Source organism: Simochromis diagramma, unplaced genomic scaffold (genome assembly GCF_900408965.1).
Source record: "Simochromis diagramma unplaced genomic scaffold, fSimDia1.1 OVJJ01000746.1, whole genome shotgun sequence".
Taxonomy (NCBI): Eukaryota; Metazoa; Chordata; class Actinopteri; order Cichliformes; family Cichlidae; genus Simochromis; species Simochromis diagramma.
This window is the reverse complement of record NW_024386757.1, coordinates 1,057,837-1,076,483: the sequence shown is the minus strand read 5'-3', so window position 1 is coordinate 1,076,483 and position 18,647 is coordinate 1,057,837. Positions and strand designations below refer to the sequence as shown.

The 18,647-nt window shown below is 41.6% G+C and overlaps 1 protein-coding gene and 1 long non-coding RNA gene across 2 annotated transcripts; one reads left to right on the top strand and one right to left on the bottom strand.

The window, feature by feature from the left end:
* The first annotated feature begins 278 nt into the window (after positions 1 to 278).
* On the top strand, positions 279 to 1,797 carry zgc:112001 (uncharacterized protein LOC550384 homolog). Its single transcript, XM_040027172.1, has one exon. The coding sequence runs from the start codon at positions 417 to 419 to the stop codon at positions 1,344 to 1,346; it is 930 nt and encodes a 309-aa protein (XP_039883106.1). The 5' UTR covers positions 279 to 416; the 3' UTR covers positions 1,347 to 1,797.
* A 6,477-nt stretch (positions 1,798 to 8,274) lies between these two features.
* On the bottom strand, positions 8,275 to 8,765 carry LOC120730703. The gene is made up of 2 exons (XR_005695182.1): positions 8,539 to 8,765; positions 8,275 to 8,457 (listed from the first exon to the last, which is right to left on the bottom strand). It is a non-coding gene; the product is annotated as an uncharacterized LOC120730703 (long non-coding RNA).
* Between the last annotated feature and the right edge of the window lie 9,882 nt (positions 8,766 to 18,647).

The window sequence follows — 18,647 nt, the reverse complement described above, 5'->3', positions numbered from 1 at the left end:
CTGTACAAGCACTGAGCAGCTCGTTCAGCAGGAGACTTTTTCACCCACAATGCAGGAAGGAGCGCTACCGCAGGTCATTCTTAATTGCGATAGCAGTAGTTGTAGATTAGTAAACGTAGCATCAGCACCAAAATGCACTTGAACATAGATGTCAAAGTAACTTGTCTATCCTTTATCCTTCCAAGGATGCAGCCCAGCCCCCGAGTTTGGACACAGCCCTTATAATCAGCTCACAGCTCAACTGTCAATAAAGTTTGTAAAACCTTTTGACGTTTGTACGTTGTGCGCATGCGCCCTCGCACAGTACTGCAGAGGGCTCGAGCAGCTACAGGAATGTCGGTTATTTCAAACACTGACTCAGTAGGTTCCTGGACTCGAGCTTCTGTTGGGAAAATGGTAGTTTTTGCGCTCTGTGAATGAAACCGTGTAAGGTTCTGGGAATTTATATCACTCGGGTTGCCATGGCCTCTTTAACCGTCACTTCGGAGGCTCGGAGCGTCGAGAAGCATCGAAAGTCCTTCTCGCTGCTCTTCTATCGGGCCGTGCGGGACCTAAAGCCGGTCTGGATGTTGGAGGACATGCGGACGATGGAAACTTTTTACTTGGACGAGGACTCTGGCCAGAGGATTTACAGCCCGTCGGAGGCGTTGCTGTACGCTATAGTTCATGACCACCAGGCGTACGCTCAGTACCTCCTCAGCCGATACACGGATGAAGCGCTAGCAAAACCCGGGGAGCGCTTCTGCCCCTGTCCGTCCTCCGCGCCTCACCTCGCTATGGCTGTTCGCTACGACAGACGCTACATTCTCGGCCTCATCTTACAAGAAACCCACCGTATAGCCATTACCCCGTCCTACACGGACCGAGCCGGGTGTTTTCACATCGAGGACGGAAGAACCCCGCTACATCTGGCTTGCGAGCTTCTGCGTCCCGAGGCGGTCATCTTGCTCCTGGGGAGCGGGGCGTCCCCGTACGCCCAAGACCACAACGGCCTGACCCCGCTGGACATTACTTTGGAAAAGCTCAGAGACTCCACGGTGGTCAGAACTGGGGAGAAAAGGCGGTGTCTGGACAACCTGCTCCTGTTTATGCCAAAAGTTCGCTTCAAAATGAAGGAAGCTCTGGTTGGAGAATCGGAGCGCTGGAGCAAGATGCTAGGCGAGGAGACCTACCTGTACCTGTCGGGAAGGAGCCCGGCGCCGTTGGTTCTCAGCGCCATGCAGACTGTTCTGCAGCAGCTGAGCCCTGCCAGCTTTCCGGACAGCCTACTCGAGCTGCCCATTCCCTCCTCCCTCAAACCACCGGGACTGCCTGTGAGCCAGCGGGACAGGCAGAGGGTGGTGTAGCATCAGTGACACATGCATGCCCTGTTTGGATACTGCTGTTTTAGCATGCTGTGTGTGAGCATTTGAAGATCCTGTATGGCTATTATAGGCCTGAGCAGATAAAACACTAACAGTCAGGGAACAAATAGACTAAATTAATGTGATCTAATGATGCAACATAAGCCACGCTGATTCCACGGGAAGGAATAAAAAAGCCATACTGTAGCGTTTCACATTGATTCAGGTGCCATGAATCATTTATGTGTCTATGAAATGTTGTATCTAGTAATGATACTGCAAGTGTATTGTATCAAAAGGATGGACAGACACTAATACTGACCTGTGTTACTGATGAATTTAATTTATTAAAATTATAGTATTTATCAGCAACATAAAGTAGTCATAAGAAAATGATCAGGCGACTTGAAAACATTTTGGATCTCTGTCTTTGAATAAATAAAAATTTAAGTGACTGTCTTCCTGGGCCTTCATTGACAGAACATGTTTGTTGCTAATGGAAATGAAGAAGGGGGTGCATACTGTAAGGAATCTAAGGAGCTTGGAAAGGAAGAAGCTTCTCCAGTTCTGAAGAAACTGAACTGGAGAAGCTTCGAGAGGTGAAACATCGTCAAGAAACTTAAAGAAGTCCAGTTGCTTTTCTTTCCAAGCTCCTTGTTTTACTATAGCCTGGGTGATTGAGAACCTACACAGACAGTAAGTTAAATATAATTATTAACATAACAATGATTATTAAAATTAAAGATTTTAATATTTAGTAGTATTCGGTTTGAAAAGGTTTTCTGAAACTTCACTTATTTGTTGGTACACAGAAGGTCTGATGCAGTTTGTAGATAAGGAACAAATTTAGCCTAGAAAACATTTGTATATACAGTGTACACAAGAGTTTGTGTGTATAGACTAACCAATACTAAAACTGAAGATATTTCCTCTATTTGTATTATATTTTAGCTTAGTGATCCAAGCTCACAAAATTGTTTCCAATTAAGTTTGTTTTGTTTTGTTTTTTTCTTGGTCTGGTTTTCATTTAATATTTCTATTTCATATTTATGATAACCTTGGTTTTGAACCTGCTGAAGGGTTTTCAGGAGGTTTTACCTGATAGTGACGAATTACAATAGTTCACTAGTGGACCACAGTGTGCAAGCAGGTGGTGGGAAGCAACAAAGTAGAAATACTTTATTAGCTTTTGAATAACTTTTGACTTTTGCCCCAACAGCTGAATATAAACACCTCCTTTCTGGTCATTACATTTTCAGAATAGGCTTGTTCGTTGGGTTTAACACATTTGAGGGTTTTGCTTTTGTTTTGTTTTTTCCATCTCTGCATGCCTTCAAACATCAGACTTATTTGAGCCAAAATGGAAAAGCACCCTTCAATTATTATCACGGGAAACACAAGGTCCTTGGGCAGTGAGATACAGTGACTTGCAAAAGGATTCTGCCCCCTTGAACCTTTCCACATTTTGTCTGACTGAGCTGGAGTTGTTTTGCAAAGAAGAATGGGAAAGGATTTCAGTCTCTAGATATGGAAAGCTGGTAGAAACATACCCTAAAAGACTGGCAGCTGTAATTGCAGCAAAAGGTGGTTCTACAAAGTATTGACTCTTAATAATTATGCATACCCCACTTTTCAGTTATTTTTTGTAAAAAAATGTTTGGAATCGTATGATTTTCGTTCCACTTCTCACGTGTACACCACTTTGTATTGGTTTATCACGTGGAATTCCAATAAAATTGACTCATGTTTGTGGCTGTAATGTGACAAAATGTGGAAAAGTTCAAGACGGCCGAAAACTTTTGCAAGCCACTGTACATAAGCTTCTTGCTGCAAGTCTACTGCAGAGCATGAACAGGTAGAAACAAAGGCTGCTACTTTTTGCAGCTCTGTTTGCTGTAATCAGAGCAGCGTTGTACAGTTGTTTTCGTAATCTTGTTTAAAGCCTCAGAAAATTTGAAGATAACCATATAATGCAAAAAAAGCAATTTGCATAATGCATCATTTCCAGCTTTAACTTTGGATCTATCCATTATAAATAAGATTAATGCTTATCCAATTCAAAGAAAATGATAGAAACCAAAGGAGTGCAGGCATAGTGATCAGATTGATAGCAGCAGCAAAGTGAAAGGTGTATTTTACTATAACTGCTGCCAAAAACAGCCAGGGGGTCGAGAGGTGATGGTTATTCTTTTTAATTGATTATTGCCATTTTAGTCACTACTCAACTGCAGCGCTCGCCTGCCGTCTGCTGGCCAAGGAGCAGTCACAGCAAGCTGGAAATTAGCACTCCCAGCAATATATTACACCCTCCCTTCTTCAAAAGAAACACAGACCAGAGCCCTGATATCCACAAGCAACACAGCAAGTCTTTCAGGTGGCTTCAACGTTCTGCCTTACTTGGTGGTGTATGGCACTGAAACCTGAACTTGACCAGTGTCCTAAAGTTGTTTTTCTGACACAGCTGACTGTTCAGTGGACACCTGTAAAGGCATCTCCTGTCCTGTTGAAATATCAGTTGACCATCCAATTCTCATCACTTATAAAATGGCAGGACTGTTTTGGAACTGCTGTACTCCTGCAAAGATGCTGGCTGTTGCAACAAAACTCCTTCCCACCTCAGTCCACAGTGTAGGACCTGGGTGCGGCACATTCGCGAACAACAACTGCCGGAGCCAATTTGGCATTGCCCAGATGAGGTTGCATCCTGACTTCATTTTCTGGTGCTAGAGGAAGACAGTCTGTTGTTGCTCTCCTCTTGTCGTAGGACCTTTGCTAGACTTTAGACTTATCCAGCAGCTCGTTGACCCTGACAGTTTTGTGTGCTTTTGGGACAAAGCTTTTTACCTGCAGGCAGCTTGTTTCTTGGTCTCCTACCATTCAGCAGTTGAGCTGGTGAAAAGCCAACTGACTCAAGGGGGGTGGTTTACAAGATGATAGTGAGACCTATGATGTATAAGAGGTTACTGTAGATTACAGTAGATCTTCAGGTATTCAACTTTTCTGAAAACTTTTTAGTTTTACTCTCCACATTTTAACGCAAATCTGTACTTTCTATTTCTTACATTTTTGAAACAGACCTGTTACTTTAGGTTTAATAACTCAGTAAATATCAGGGAACATACAAACTGTTTGTGTACAGTCTGTTGCACTGTGTGTTGCTAGCTAAAGATTCACCTGCTGTATTTCTCAGGGAGATCCACAAAGACGTAAGCGAGACAGGAGAGGAAAAAGAGATATATTTAAAAGATATATTTAATAGTAAGGACTGCTCAGTGACACTTGATAAACTGTAGATTTAAAGATTACATGTAAAGTCGTTATTAAGGGGTGGCTGTAACTCAGGAGGTAGAGCAGGTCATCTGGTTATCTACTCATGTGCATGCTAAATATCCTTGGGCAAGATACTACTCAAGATAGAAAGCTTAGAAAAAGTGCTTGCATCAATGGGTGAACAAGGTAATTTGTATCAAGCACTCTGAGTGCTCAGGTGCTGAAGAAGTCTATTTACCATTTTGAATTACATCTGTAAACAGTCTTTAAATGAATTATATATTTTCATATTGTGACGTATCCTGCAAAACAAAGTATACTAATTTTGTGTTATTGAAATGTTGCATGAAAATGCTCTGTAGTTTTGTACAGGATAAACGGGTTAGCTGGCAGTACTGTGGTGAAATCACAGTAAGACACTGTGTGGGTGGGACTGGTGCTAATTGGCTGCGGAGAAAGAAGACCCAATTTGAGGTCTAGTTGATCTGTGACAAGTAGCAGGGCAGACCTGCAACAGGTCACTAGTCTGTCACTTTAACTCATAAACATCAATAATTAATTACTTAAACTCAAATAGCTATTTTTTCATGAATTTGTTTAAATATTATGTGTGAAACCAGATAAATAGTAAGGTTCATGGACACCACATGCAGTCAGACGAAGAAGTCTATTCTAGCCAAGCAACTTTGACTACAAGCCTCATGCAGCCTTTCACACAGCACTCTTACTCTATGCCATAGGTGTCAAACTCTGGCCCTAATTACATTTGGCCCGCGAAGCCATACCAAATTACTATTAGAGCTGGCCTACTGGTATTATACAGCTAATATATATATTGTTTAGTATTAAGCTTTGCTTGTTCCATATTCAGTTTTCCAGTAAAACTTATTTGAGTCCATAAGAAAAGATTCATTCTTATATCTGGAGGAAGATTTTTTTTTTTCAATAAATATTAATGTTAGCCCGCGACTTTGTTCCAGTTTTGAATTTTGGCCCACTGTGTATTTGAGTTTGACACCCCTGCTCTATGCTTTTAAGCACTTCATTTTACATTAATGCACACGCACTCGCAATGATGGATGAGTCACGGGCACCTAGGGATTCAGTGTCTTGCCAATTTCAACATGCAGACTGGAGGATCCAGGGATCCAACCACCAATTTTGTCATTAGTAGACAACACGGTCTATCTCCTTAGCTGCTTAGTCTGGCACCCCCTACCTTACAGACCCAATACATGTCCTCAGTGTGTAGGGGTCATCATACATTTAGGTCTGAGAATATGTTAAATGATAATGTAGTAAAATATTTTTATTGACCTTATCCAGCCAACTTACACATACAATATGTGTTGCCAACTTGTTACATGGTTGGTCTATGAAATTACAGTTACCAATTCTCATTTTTTGTCACACATCTGTGACGTTGGATCCTCAACAGGTGACACAATAGTGGTTGCTGTTTAATTTACTGAGCTAACTAATGACATCTGATTTTATTTGAGTGTATTAGGATGGAGTGAAGGTGAAATTTCAGAAAATGTAATGCAACTTTACATAGAAAAAGAAAACAGAGCTATTTTATTCTTGTGAAAAACAAAGAGGAAGTATTGATTTGCTACCTTTTGAATACATATGCACACTTTCTTACATGTACAAGTGTTATTTCATCTTGTTATTCTGATGCTTTCTTTACTGCCGTCCTGAGCATCCTTTATTAAAACAACAACAAAAACTCTTTCTTCTTTGTTTGCCTCAGTTATGCAGCACACAGATCATTGCTGTCATCCATGAAATTGAGCAGGTAAATACAACTGGCTTACTACCTGGAGTGCACCTACATACATGATGTGTGACGCAAGCTCACATGCAGGCAAAGCATTGCAGAAGTAGGGCACATGCTTCTTGTGTACTAATAGAATTGTATTACATGAATATAGCTCAAGGTTAAGTTAGCATTACACAAAAACACCTTATAGAAACATTGCCAGGAGTTACTTTTTTACTGTTTTTGAGTGGCTAGACTGATGAATGCGTTCCCCTGTAAGCCAAATACTTACTTAATGGCAAATACATTTTACGATGATGGCAATTTAGGGTTGTTCTTATTTTAAACCAGTGGAGGTGGTGCAATCCTAATTTATCTTATGTTATCCATCCATCTTCTTCCATTTATCCGGGGCCAGGTCACGAGCCAGCCAGGCACTTAACTTATTTTAACAAAAATAAATAGATTTATTGTAAGCTTAGTCTTTTTATCCTTTCAGGGAAATAAAACCCCTAATACAATGCTCTAAAGGTAAAATCAGATTTACAACACTAAAACATTTTTTGACAAGGAACCACATTATTTTGTTTATGTACACATTTCTAAAATAACTGGTCATATTTTATGTATTGTCACTTAGTGTGGTAGCTAGAACATATAAATAAGATGGTTTTGCAACATTTGGAAGGCATAGCCTTCTAGTTCAACTCTTTGAACCTGTTTTTCAGTGAAGTGGTAAGAAATCAAACAAGTCCCAAAACGTTGATTCTGCTCGTCGCTCATCCAAGTGATGAGTGACTGCAGGTTTCCCCAACCACTTAAAGAGTACATTTGCACAATGACTAAAACTAGCACCACTGGCGAACAATAGGAGGTTGGTTTCTTGCATATTGTCGTGACCATTGATCAACAACCACTGATCAAAGACCACTGATCAATGGCCATGAGTACCATGAGTTGAGGAATGGCTGCAATCACAGCATTGTAAGATGGTGAAAGATGTACCCTTAGCCCCCCTCCTCGATTCAGAGAAAGTTTTTCCCTTTTCACGTAAATAGCCTCCTTCACTCCCCGCTCAAACCAGTGTTCCTCCCTGTCCAGGATGTGTACATCCTTATCACTGAAAGAATGTCCACTGGCCTGTAGGTGTAAATAGACTGCAGAGTACAGAAAATTATCGTTCTGATCTGATATCTTATCAGAGGCAGCAAATGAACCATCCAAGCTAAAGAAGAAACAGTAATGGATGGTTTAAAATTCAATGTTCTTTATACAGACACATGTTGTACATAGTATGTGCTTTATATTTTACTGGGATATTTGTTACCTGATGTTCTGAGCAGGAATGGAGAAACGGAATAAAAGGGAGATGTGTTCACTGTCGTCTCATGAAGTGTGTAAGTCTTTATTAATATTTACTTGGTTGGTTATTTTAGGAGTATTTTTCTAAACATGGGGAAAAAAAACTGGGAAGAAACTGATTTAAATTTCACATCTCCTGCTACAGATGAACCACTGTGACCTCAGAGGCCAACTGGTCTGCAAAGCTGGAACTGGAGTCAGGGAGAGAGGAGTCATCATCCAGCTTCAAAGAAAACATCCAGGTAAAGTGATTTGGATCAGTGGATGAACCCGTCTCCACTTTCAGAGGAGATACTCTAAGAATGAGACTGTCTGAGCCATTTTAGCCTTAAATTATAGTACAGGAACATTTTTAAAGGACAAAATTAACATTCAACTTTGACAATAATAATAATAATAATAATAATAATAAAGCCCTGAAGACTGTTGATGGGCTGCTTCTGTTCGTAACCACTGCCTGTTTTTGACTAAAGGTTTGGATTTTTGACTTTGAATCTGTCGGGGCGTGTGGGAGAAAAGGGCCCAGGCGCGGAATGCAGACAGTGCGGTTTATTTACATTGCTCACAAATGACAGTTCCAATATGAAAAAACAGTAGTGCAAAAAGTCCCAGTTAGCGTTCTCCTCCTTACTCCCGGTGACCGTGCAGTTCGGTTTCCAAAGTGATTATCCAAACTGAGCTTCTCTTCTCCCGACCATCCACTCCGTCCTCCAGCTCCTAGGAAAAGCGAGCGACAAACACAGGTGAGAAAGCTCCCTAGTCAGCTAAATACCCTTAACACAGAGCATCCAGTACTACCAGGCTTAGAGTACAATCCAGCGTCGACTGCCGTCTGGACACACCCTTAAATACCTCAGCTCCAACTGTAAGATAATTAGCGTCAACTGGACGGACGGCTAGGCACAGGTGTGTCGGCTGCCGAGCGGAGGTGCTTCCGGGTCAGAGGCCATTACGCGCTCAGTCTCCCGGAAGTGTGGACTTTCAAAATATAGCCGTCAGCGGAGGACGAAGAGAAAGCGGAGAGAAAAAACACACAAACCACACAAAAAGCAGGTCGTCCAGGGAGGACCGTCCGACCGTGACAGCATCTGCGTGTCCTCCATTTGTGTCCTCGTCCTCACATGTGACAGATTCATTTTAATAACACAGCTTTCCCACAGTGAGTTGCAACAGTATTTATTCACAGCATATTTGAGAAAGATTCAGATTAAAACAGTGATATTAAAGTCAGAATTATACTGACAGTGTGCCACTGTGAATGATTATCTTTCATGAGGTAAATTTTAAAGTTCAATGTTTCAAGGCAGGAGCTATTAGGACTGCAACAATATGAAATTTTCACTTATTTACAAAGTCTAATTTTTCAAATTATGTGAGAAAATTGGAAGAAAAACATGCAGTTAATAATTCTGTTAGTCAAATTCTGGTATAACTTTTAGTGCTTTTTGGATATTAATTATACCCAAATAGACATGGTGACCTTAGCATACTGAGCAACTGACAATCTCCTCAATCATGATGTCATAAGTCACTGGACACTGTGAACATCCACGGTCACCGCTTCATGCATAATAGACCTTCCATGTGTATGGACATGTACAGGTATACAGGTATATGTATACATATGTATATTTAGTGTGTACATGTGTGTGTGTGTACATGTCTATAAATAGGAATAGTAGTGGTACAATAGCTATATCAAGCTATATAGTTTGTCTTCCATATTTCCAACCATATCCATAATCACATACTGTGTATGCTACCGTTGTATATAGTGTATTATCTTTTTTTTTTTTCATTGATTGTACTTATTTGTATTTTTGTATTTCCTTCTGATATCTGTGAGCTGAGGTGACACAAAAATTTCCCCATTGTGGGATCAATAAAGTCTTATCTCATCTCATCTCATCTTATCTAACATACATTATTGGCCCAAGCTGTGAGCCTGATCCTTTGCTGTGAGAGAACGACAAGTTGTTTTTTTGTTTTTTGTTTTTTGGAAAGGGGGGGGTCAGTTTATAAGAAATGACCTCACAATGTTATTTTTTTCTATTTTGCTTTTTGCCTGTTTCCTTTTCTTTTATAATTGAAACTATGATCCGAGCTACAGAGCTCTGTCCTGGGATCCTTGAATAAAAGGTAGTGTACACTGTGGGCAGGTATCCAGTCTGTCAGAGTCGTATTCAATATTTGGTTCAGAAATATGAATGAAAACAAAAATCCAACTAGGATTCTTGCAAATTGAAACTCTGTCTTTGACTGTATTGTCCAACTGATCAATCAAACCTTCAGCAGGTAAACCTTATTCATGACATAACAAGGTAAAAAAAAAATTAAACAGTAACAGTCTAAATGAATTATATGAATGTGCAAAGAGTCATTCAGGACTGTAAAACGTGAACTACAGACCCCCAGAGTCTTCATCATTAAACCTCTGGTTGCTTCATTTTTCTATTTTATATCAGACACACTAAAGGTAAAGTTGCATCCTGTCATGGTTAGGCAAAGTGCTTTGTGTGTGTGTGCCATAAACAGCTATGAAAGGCCTTTTCTTAAAGACCAAAGTGGAGTTTGAATTCGAGTTACAGCAGACTGTCGCCACTTTGAAACAGGAATCGAACGCGCCGTCCACCCTAGTCCACAGCAACCACCAAAGCAATCGCCTGGCATGACCTATAAACATATGCTTTTTTCATAACTATCAAAATATGAAATGATTTGCAAACAGTGAAAGTGTTACAGCTGCAGAGAGCTATGGCAGTATCTTTGGAAGCTGTTTACATTGCTAATAATGTACGATATGATGTAACCATGGAGACAGAGTCAATCATGTTATGTAGCGGTGCATGTTTACTACAGTGAATGAGGTGATTGCGTGCACAGCGTCCACACACTGCACAGGGTAAAGACATTGCTTGAATGTTATACATACATGCATACATACATACGTGGCTAGTGGATCTGAGGCATATATACATACATACATATATATATATACATACACATATATATATATATACACATATATACATACACACATATATATATACGTATATATATATACATACACATATATACATACACACATATATATATATACGTATATATATATATATATATATATATATATATATATATATATATATATATATACGTGTATATATATATACACATACACGTATATATATACACATATATACACACACGTATATATATATACATATACGTATAAAAAAAAAAAAAACACCCAGCACGCCCCTGCGGGCGGTTTATCCTTCAAGCTCGGGTCCTCTACCAGAGGCCTGGGAGCTTGAGGGTCCTGCGCAGTATCTTAGCTGTTCCCAGGACTGCGCTCTTCTGGACAGAGATCTCCGATGTTATTCCCGGGATCTGCTGGAGCCACTCGCCTAGCTTGGGAGTCACCGCACCTAGTGCTCCGATTACCACGGGGACCACCGTTACCTTCACCCTCCACATCCTCTCGAGCTCTTCTCTGAGCCCTTGGTATTTCTCCAGCTTCTCGTGTTCCTTCTTCCTGATATTGCTGTCATTCGGAACCGCTACATCGATCACTATGGCCGTCTTCTTCTGTTTGTCTACCACCACTATGTCCGGTTGGTTAGCCACCACCATTTTGTCCGTCTGTATCTGGAAGTCCCACAGGATCTTAGCTCGGTCATTCTCCACCACCCTTGGGGGCATCTCCCATTTTGACCTCGGGACTTCCAGGTTATACTCGGCACAGATGTTCCTGTACACTATGCCGGCCACTTGGTTGTGGCGTTCCATGTATGCCTTGCCTGCTAGCATCTTGCACCCTGCTGTTATGTGCTGGATTGTCTCTGGGGCATCTTTACACAGCCTGCACCTGGGGTCTTGCCTGGTGTGATAGACCCCAGCCTCTATGGATCTTGTACTCAGAGCTTGTTCTTGTGCTGCCATGATTAGTGCTTCTGTGCTGTCTTTCAGTCCAGCTTTGTCCAGCCACTGGTAGGATTTCTGGATATCAGCCACCTCCTCTATCTGCCGGTGGTACATACTGTGCAGGGGCCTGTCCTTCCATGCTGGTTCCTCGTCTCCCTCCTCTTTCTTGGGTTTCTGCTGCCTGAGGTATTCACTGAGCACTCGGTCAGTTGGGGCCATCTTCCCAATGTATTCTTGGATGTTCGTTGTCTCATCCTGGACTGTGGTGCTGACACTCACCAGTCCCCGGCCCCCTTCCTTCCACTTAGCGTACAGCCTCAGGGTGCTGGACTTGGGGTGAAACCCTCCATGCATGGTAAGGAGCTTTCTTGTCTTTATGTCAGTGGCTTCTATCTCCTCCTTTGGCCAGCCTATTACCCCAGCAGGGTACCTGATCACGGGCAGGGCATACGTGTTGATGGCCCGGATCTTGTTCTTACCGTTCAGCTGACTCCTCAGGACTTGCCTGACCCTCTGCAGGTACTTGGTGGTTGCAGCTTTTCTAGCGGCCTCTTCATGGTTCCCATTTGCCTGCGGGATCCCCAGGTACTTGTAACTGTCCTCTATGTCTGCAATGTTGCCTTCTGGTAGTTCAATCCCCTCAGTTCTGACTACCTTCCCTCTCTTTGTTACCATCCGACTACACTTCTCCAGTCCGAACGACATTCCAATGTCATTGCTGTATAGCCTGGTAGTGTGGATCAGTGAATCGATGTCTCGTTCACTCTTGGCATACAGCTTGATGTCATCCATGTACAGGAGGTGGCTGACAACTGCTCCGTTCCGTAGTCGGTATCCGTAGCCAGTCTTGTTAATGAGCTCACTGAGGGGGTTCAGGCCTATGCAGAACAGCAGTGGGGACAGAGCATCTCCTTGGTAGATCCCGCACTTGATGGTGACTTGTGCTATGGGCTTGGAGTTGGCCTCTGGTGTTGTACGCCACATCCCCATTGAGTTCCTGATGAAGGCTCTTAGGGTCCCATTGATCTTGTACAATTCTAGGCATTCCAGTATCCAGCTGTGGGGCATTGAGTCATAGGCCTTCTTGTAATCAACCCAGGCAGTGCACAGGTTGGTCAGTCTGGTCTTGCAGTCTCGGCTGACTGTTCTGTCTACCAGTAGCTGGTGTTTTGCGCCTCTGGTATTCTTGCCAATTCCTTTCTGTGTCCCGCTCATGTGTTGACCCATGTGCCTGTTCATCTTAGCCGATATGATGCCTGACAGGAGCTTCCATGTAGTACTGAGGCAGGTTATTGGTCGGTAGTTGGAGGGGACCGGTCCCTTCTTGGGGTCCTTGGGGATCAGCACCGTCCGACCTTCGGTTAGCCATTCCGGGTGTCCCTCGTTAACTAGCAGCTGGTTCATTTGTGCTGCCAGACGCTCGAGAAGTGCAGTCAGCTTCTTTAGCCAGTAGGCGTGAACCATGTCGGGCCCTGGTGCTGTCCAACTCTTCATACTGGAGACCCTTTCTTGGATATCTGCCACTGTGATGGTTACTGGACCCTGTTCAGGGAGATCGCTATGGTCTGCCCTCAGATCCACTAGCCACTGAGCATTGCCGTTATGGGTTGCGTCCTTCTCCCATATGCTCTTCCAGTATTGCTCCGTCTCCAGCCTTGGTGGTGCTGTTCTCTTATTATTGTTCCCTTGCCACTGAGAGTACACCTTTGCTGGTTCTGTGGAGAATAGCTGGTTTATTCTCCTGCCTTCTATCTCTCTGGTGTACCTCCTCAAGCGGCTGCCCAAGGCTGTGAGTCTTTGCTTGGCAGTTTCCAAGGCCTCAGGTATGGACAGTTTGCTGTATTTCTTATATATATATATATATTTAAATATATATATATATATATATATATATATATATATATATATATATATACAGGGAGTGCAGAATTATTAGGCAAATGAGTATTTTGTCCACATCATCCTCTTCATGCATGTTGTCTTACTCCAAGCTGTATAGGCTCGAAAGCCTACTACCAATTAAGCATATTAGGTGATGTGCATCTCTGTAATGAGAAGGGGTGTGGTCTAATGACATCAACACCCTATATCAGGTGTGCATAATTATTAGGCAACGTCCTTTCCTTTGGCAAAATGGGTCAAAAGAAGGACTTGACAGGCTCAGAAAAGTCAAAAATAGTGAGATATCTTGCAGAGGGATGCAGCAGTTTCAAAATTGCAAAGCTTCTGAAGTGTGATCATCGAACAATCAAGCGTTTCATTCAAAATAGTCAACAGGGTCGCAAGAAGCGTGTGGAAAAACCAAGGCGCCAAATAACTGCCCATGAACTGAGAAAAGTCAAGCGTGCAGCTGCCAAGATGCCACTTGCCACCAGTTTGGCCATATTTCAGAGCTGCAACATCACTGGAGTGCCCAAAAGCACAAGGTGTGCAATACTCAGAGACATGGCCAAGGTAAGAAAGGCTGTAAGACGACCACCACTGAACAAGACACACAAGCTGAAACGTCAAGACTGGGCCAAGAAATATCTCAAGACTGGTTTTTCTAAGGTTTTATGGACTGATGAAATGAGAGTGAGTCTTGATGGGCCAGATGGATGGGCCCGTGGCTGGATTGGTAAAGGGCAGAGAGCTCCAGTCCGACTCAGACGCCAGCAAGGTGGAGGTGGAGTACTGGGTTGGGCTGGTATCATCAAAGATGAGCTTGTGGGGCCTTTTCGGGTTGAGGATGGAGTCAAGCTCAACTCCCAGTCCTACTGCCAGTTTCTGGAAGACACCTTCTTCAAGCAGTGGTACAGGAAGAAGTCTGCATCCTTCAAGAAAAACATGATTTTCATGCAGGACAATGCTCCATCACACGCGTCCAAGTACTCCACAGCGTGGCTGGCAAGAAAGGGTATAAAAGAAGAAAAACTAATGACATGGCCTCCTTGTTCACCTGATCTGAACCCCATTGAGAACCTGTGGTCCATCATCAAATGTGAGATTTACAAGGAGGGAAAACAGTACACCTCTCTGAACAGTGTCTGGGAGGCTGTGGTTGCTGCTGCACGCAATGTTGATGGTGAACAGATCAAAACACTGACAGAATCCATGGATGGCAGGCTTTTGAGTGTCCTTGCAAAGAAAGGTGGCTATATTGGTCGCTGATTTGTTTTTGTTTTGTTTTTGAATGTCAGAAATGTATATTTGTGAATGTGGAGATGTTATATTGGTTTCACTGGTAAAAATAAATAATTGAAATGGGTATATATTTGTTTTTTGTTAAGTTGCCTAATAATTATGCACAGTAATAGTCACCTGCACACACAGATATCCCCCTAAAATAGCTAAAACTAAAAACAAACTAAAAACTACTTCCAAAAACATTCAGCTTTGATATTAATGAGTTTTTTGGGTTCATTGAGAACATGGTTGTTGTTCAATAATAAAATTATTCCTCAAAAATACAACTTGCCTAATAATTCTGCACTCCCTGTATATATACACACATACATATATATTCCTTCATTCCTTTTCCCTATGACAGCTGGAATCAACATATATCTTGACAGTTATAGTTGAGCAAACTTCAGTTAAATCTTGAAACAGTAGATACAGGTGGAAATGAGATCAGATTAATCTTTGCACAGTCAAAAGCAGATACCGCCTGTGTTCAGTCCATCATATTAAAAAAGAAATGATAGCACGCTGTACCATGTAGTGTAAGCATTAAAAGATCATAAATGAAACACTAACAGTTATGTAAATTAAAATGAACAGTCAAAGAATCTGAAGGATGTGAAAACAACACTAAAACAGTATTGTGGGGTGTAGGTGTTCATCAAAATAGAAAACAGACCTGAACAAACTGTAGAATGGGGCCATGTATCGTGAGATTTTGAGCCAAAACCTCCTTCCATCAGTGAGAACTTTGAAGATGAAACGAGGCTGGGTCTTCCAACATGACAATGATCCAAAACACACCGCCCGGGCAACAAAGGAGTGGCTCCGTAAGAAGCATTTGAAAGTCCTGGAGTGGCCTAGCCAGTCTCCAGACCTCAACCCCATAGAAAATCTGTGGCGGGAGTTGAAAGTCCGTGTTGCTCGGCGACAGCCCCAAAACATCACTGCTCTCGAGAAGATCTGCATGGAGGAATGGGCCAAAATACCAGCTACTGTGTGTGCAAACCTGGTAAAGACCTATAGTAAACGTTTGACCTCTGTTATTGCCAACAAAGGTTATGTTACAAAGTATTGAGTTGTATTTTTGTTATTGACCAAATACTTATTTTCCACCCTGATTTACGAATAAATTCTTTACAAATCCTACCATGTGGATTCATGGATTTTTTTTCACATTCTGTCTCTCACAGTTGAAGTGTACCTCTGGTGCAAATTACTGACCTCTGTCATCATTTTAGGTGGGGGAACTTGCGCAATCGGTGGCTGACTAAATACTTTTTTGCCCCACTGTAACTTCTATCCATCCATTCATGACTTGGTTCACTTTGTGGCTGGGCTTTATGTGGGGTTATATCATGTTTTGGGGCTGGAGTACCTGTCCCCTGATAGGTTTAGCAAGTTTCTCCAAGAGTTTCTCCATGAGTAGCACTTCTAGCTCTTCTAGCTTCTAGCACATCTGTGGCTGTGCAGGCTGCCAGTTTTTTGGTTGCTCTTTTTACCCCACTGGCCATGAGTGTGTAAATACCCCCACTAGTTATCTTGGGCTGCAGTTAACTCCAGAGAAAGGGGTGGGTCTCCCATGACAAGATGAAAAACAATTATCTGGGATACATAAATTTCACAATGTATGCATATATCTCTATCAATTAAATCTGACCTGAGGTCTGCCATTTTTCAAAGATTCTCTGAAACATTTCTGTAAATGAATGAAATGAGTTCTTCAGGTCACTCAGCAGTCCCACAGTGACAAATGAAACTTCTGTAGATGAAAAAACTGCCAGATACCATCCTGCAAAATGTTTAACAAATACAAGATCGCTATATAAATGATTACATTAAAAGCAGATATTAAGTATTGTTGCTCACCTATGTTTCTGATAATGTTACTGTTAAAACAATCGTAACCTATGAGCTCTCAGGGGTGAAATTTGGCTTTGAGGGTCAGGAGCAAAAAAGCTTTTAAGGACCTTTTGATTTCCAATCCAGTTCTGCTTTAAAGTATAAAAGATGAAGCAACAGTGCTTCTCTGTGCTCCTCTGAAATCTGTGTTAAACAACAACAAACATAAATTAGTAACAAAAACACAGTGTAGAAGGTAAGAAGAGGTTTTACACCACCATCAGCCATAATGCTAAATTTGCATCTTCAATCTGTTTTCAACAGTCCCACACTCAGTGCAGCCTGACTGCAATCCTGATTATAAATGTGCAGCACACACAGACAGAGAGGTACGGTTTAATGTTTATTGTTAACCTAAGTTACTGATCATTTACAGTATTACAGAGTCTTTGCGTGATGTAAAGGTTACTTCACGTTTATAGTTGAGTCTCAGACGTGACAGGTGTGACAGCAGGAAAGAGGATCAATAAACCTGCATCAACCTGCATTAAACGAGCAGGATTAAAGGAGCCAGACTTTGTTCACACAGGTAGGATTGTATTTTACACTGACCCTGGGTCTGCATGAGTACCATACAGTTTAAGTGAAGCACTGGAACTAGTACATATTTATTATAGATGCACTGAAGCTAATCGGGATATTTACTGTGAATCTAGCTATCGGGCTGATTTCTGCTAATAACGCCCATTGTGTGGACTGATAACATCCAGGTGATACATTTGACTTTACTGTGTCTATAGGCACATATCTCAGTGACCACAAAAGGAGAAAAAAGAGAGAAATGATAAAGAACAGTGATGTGCAGAGCTCTTACCCCAGCCCACAATTCTGCATGCTTTTGGTAGGAAAATGGAAAACAAGTCTATGGGTTTATTAAACCAACGCTGGGGGATTTCTTTACTTCAGATCAATAAACTAAATGGACCAATAAATTTAGATAGGGTAATATACAAAAAAACTAAATAAATCTGGATAATGCACATATACAGTGGTGGAATATTGCACAGAAGTGATAGGCATGCAAGTGTTTTGAAAATATAGACCACATTATAGTACAGATTATTACTTTAAATTGACTATATTGTAAAGTCTTAAAGGACCTGTGGTAGTGTTCCTTCTTACCCAGTCAGTGTAACAATCTATTGCCAACAGAACTGCCGAATACTCTTAATGTGTCATGCAGAGTGTGAGAGGGATTCCCTAAGACGTATGTGTATTTGGCCAACATCCTCCAAGAAAAAGCCCACCACAGAGCGAGCACTCCTGACAAGCTGGTTCGGTGTTTTGCTGTCCGTGGTAGAGGACCTGAGCTTAAATGGAGTGAATTGAGATGGAGTTTTATGTACTGGCTGTGACGTCTTTAATAAACCAAAGAAAGAGAAGACAAACAACTTACCTCCAACAGCTTAAGCTCCATCTGCTCTAATGACCAGCAGCTTGCCTGGTTCGTGTTAGTGTGGTACACCTGGATGTGAGTCAGGGATTAGAGCTGGGCTCAGGTTTTATGATATTCTGTGCTTCTGGTCTTACCCCTGTCTGGGAATCCAGTTCTTAATGAACTATATATTTAAAAAGTATGCATGAGAGATTAGAGAGGAATAATAATCACAATAATAATGATCCTTGATGCTTGATCAAGAGGCAACTATTGTCTGCTGTCACTACTGTAATGGTTTTGCTTTAGTTATAAAGTTTACATACAATATACAGTGGGAGAAATAATTCTTTGGTCCCCTGATGAATTTATAAATTTGCTCACATACAAAAAAAATGAACAATTTCTTAATATTTATCATAATTTCATTTAATAGAGAAAGAATGTCAACCAACTATGCAAAAAAGGACCACACATTACATAAAAGTCATAAATTGATTGATTGTAAACCCCCAAAAAGATTCAAACTAATTCAATCAGATCT

Excerpts from the sequence above, each read along its gene's own strand:
- zgc:112001 (XM_040027172.1), top strand. The coding sequence starts at position 417 with ATGAAACCGTGTAAGGTTCTGGGAATTTATATCACTCGGGTTGCCATG.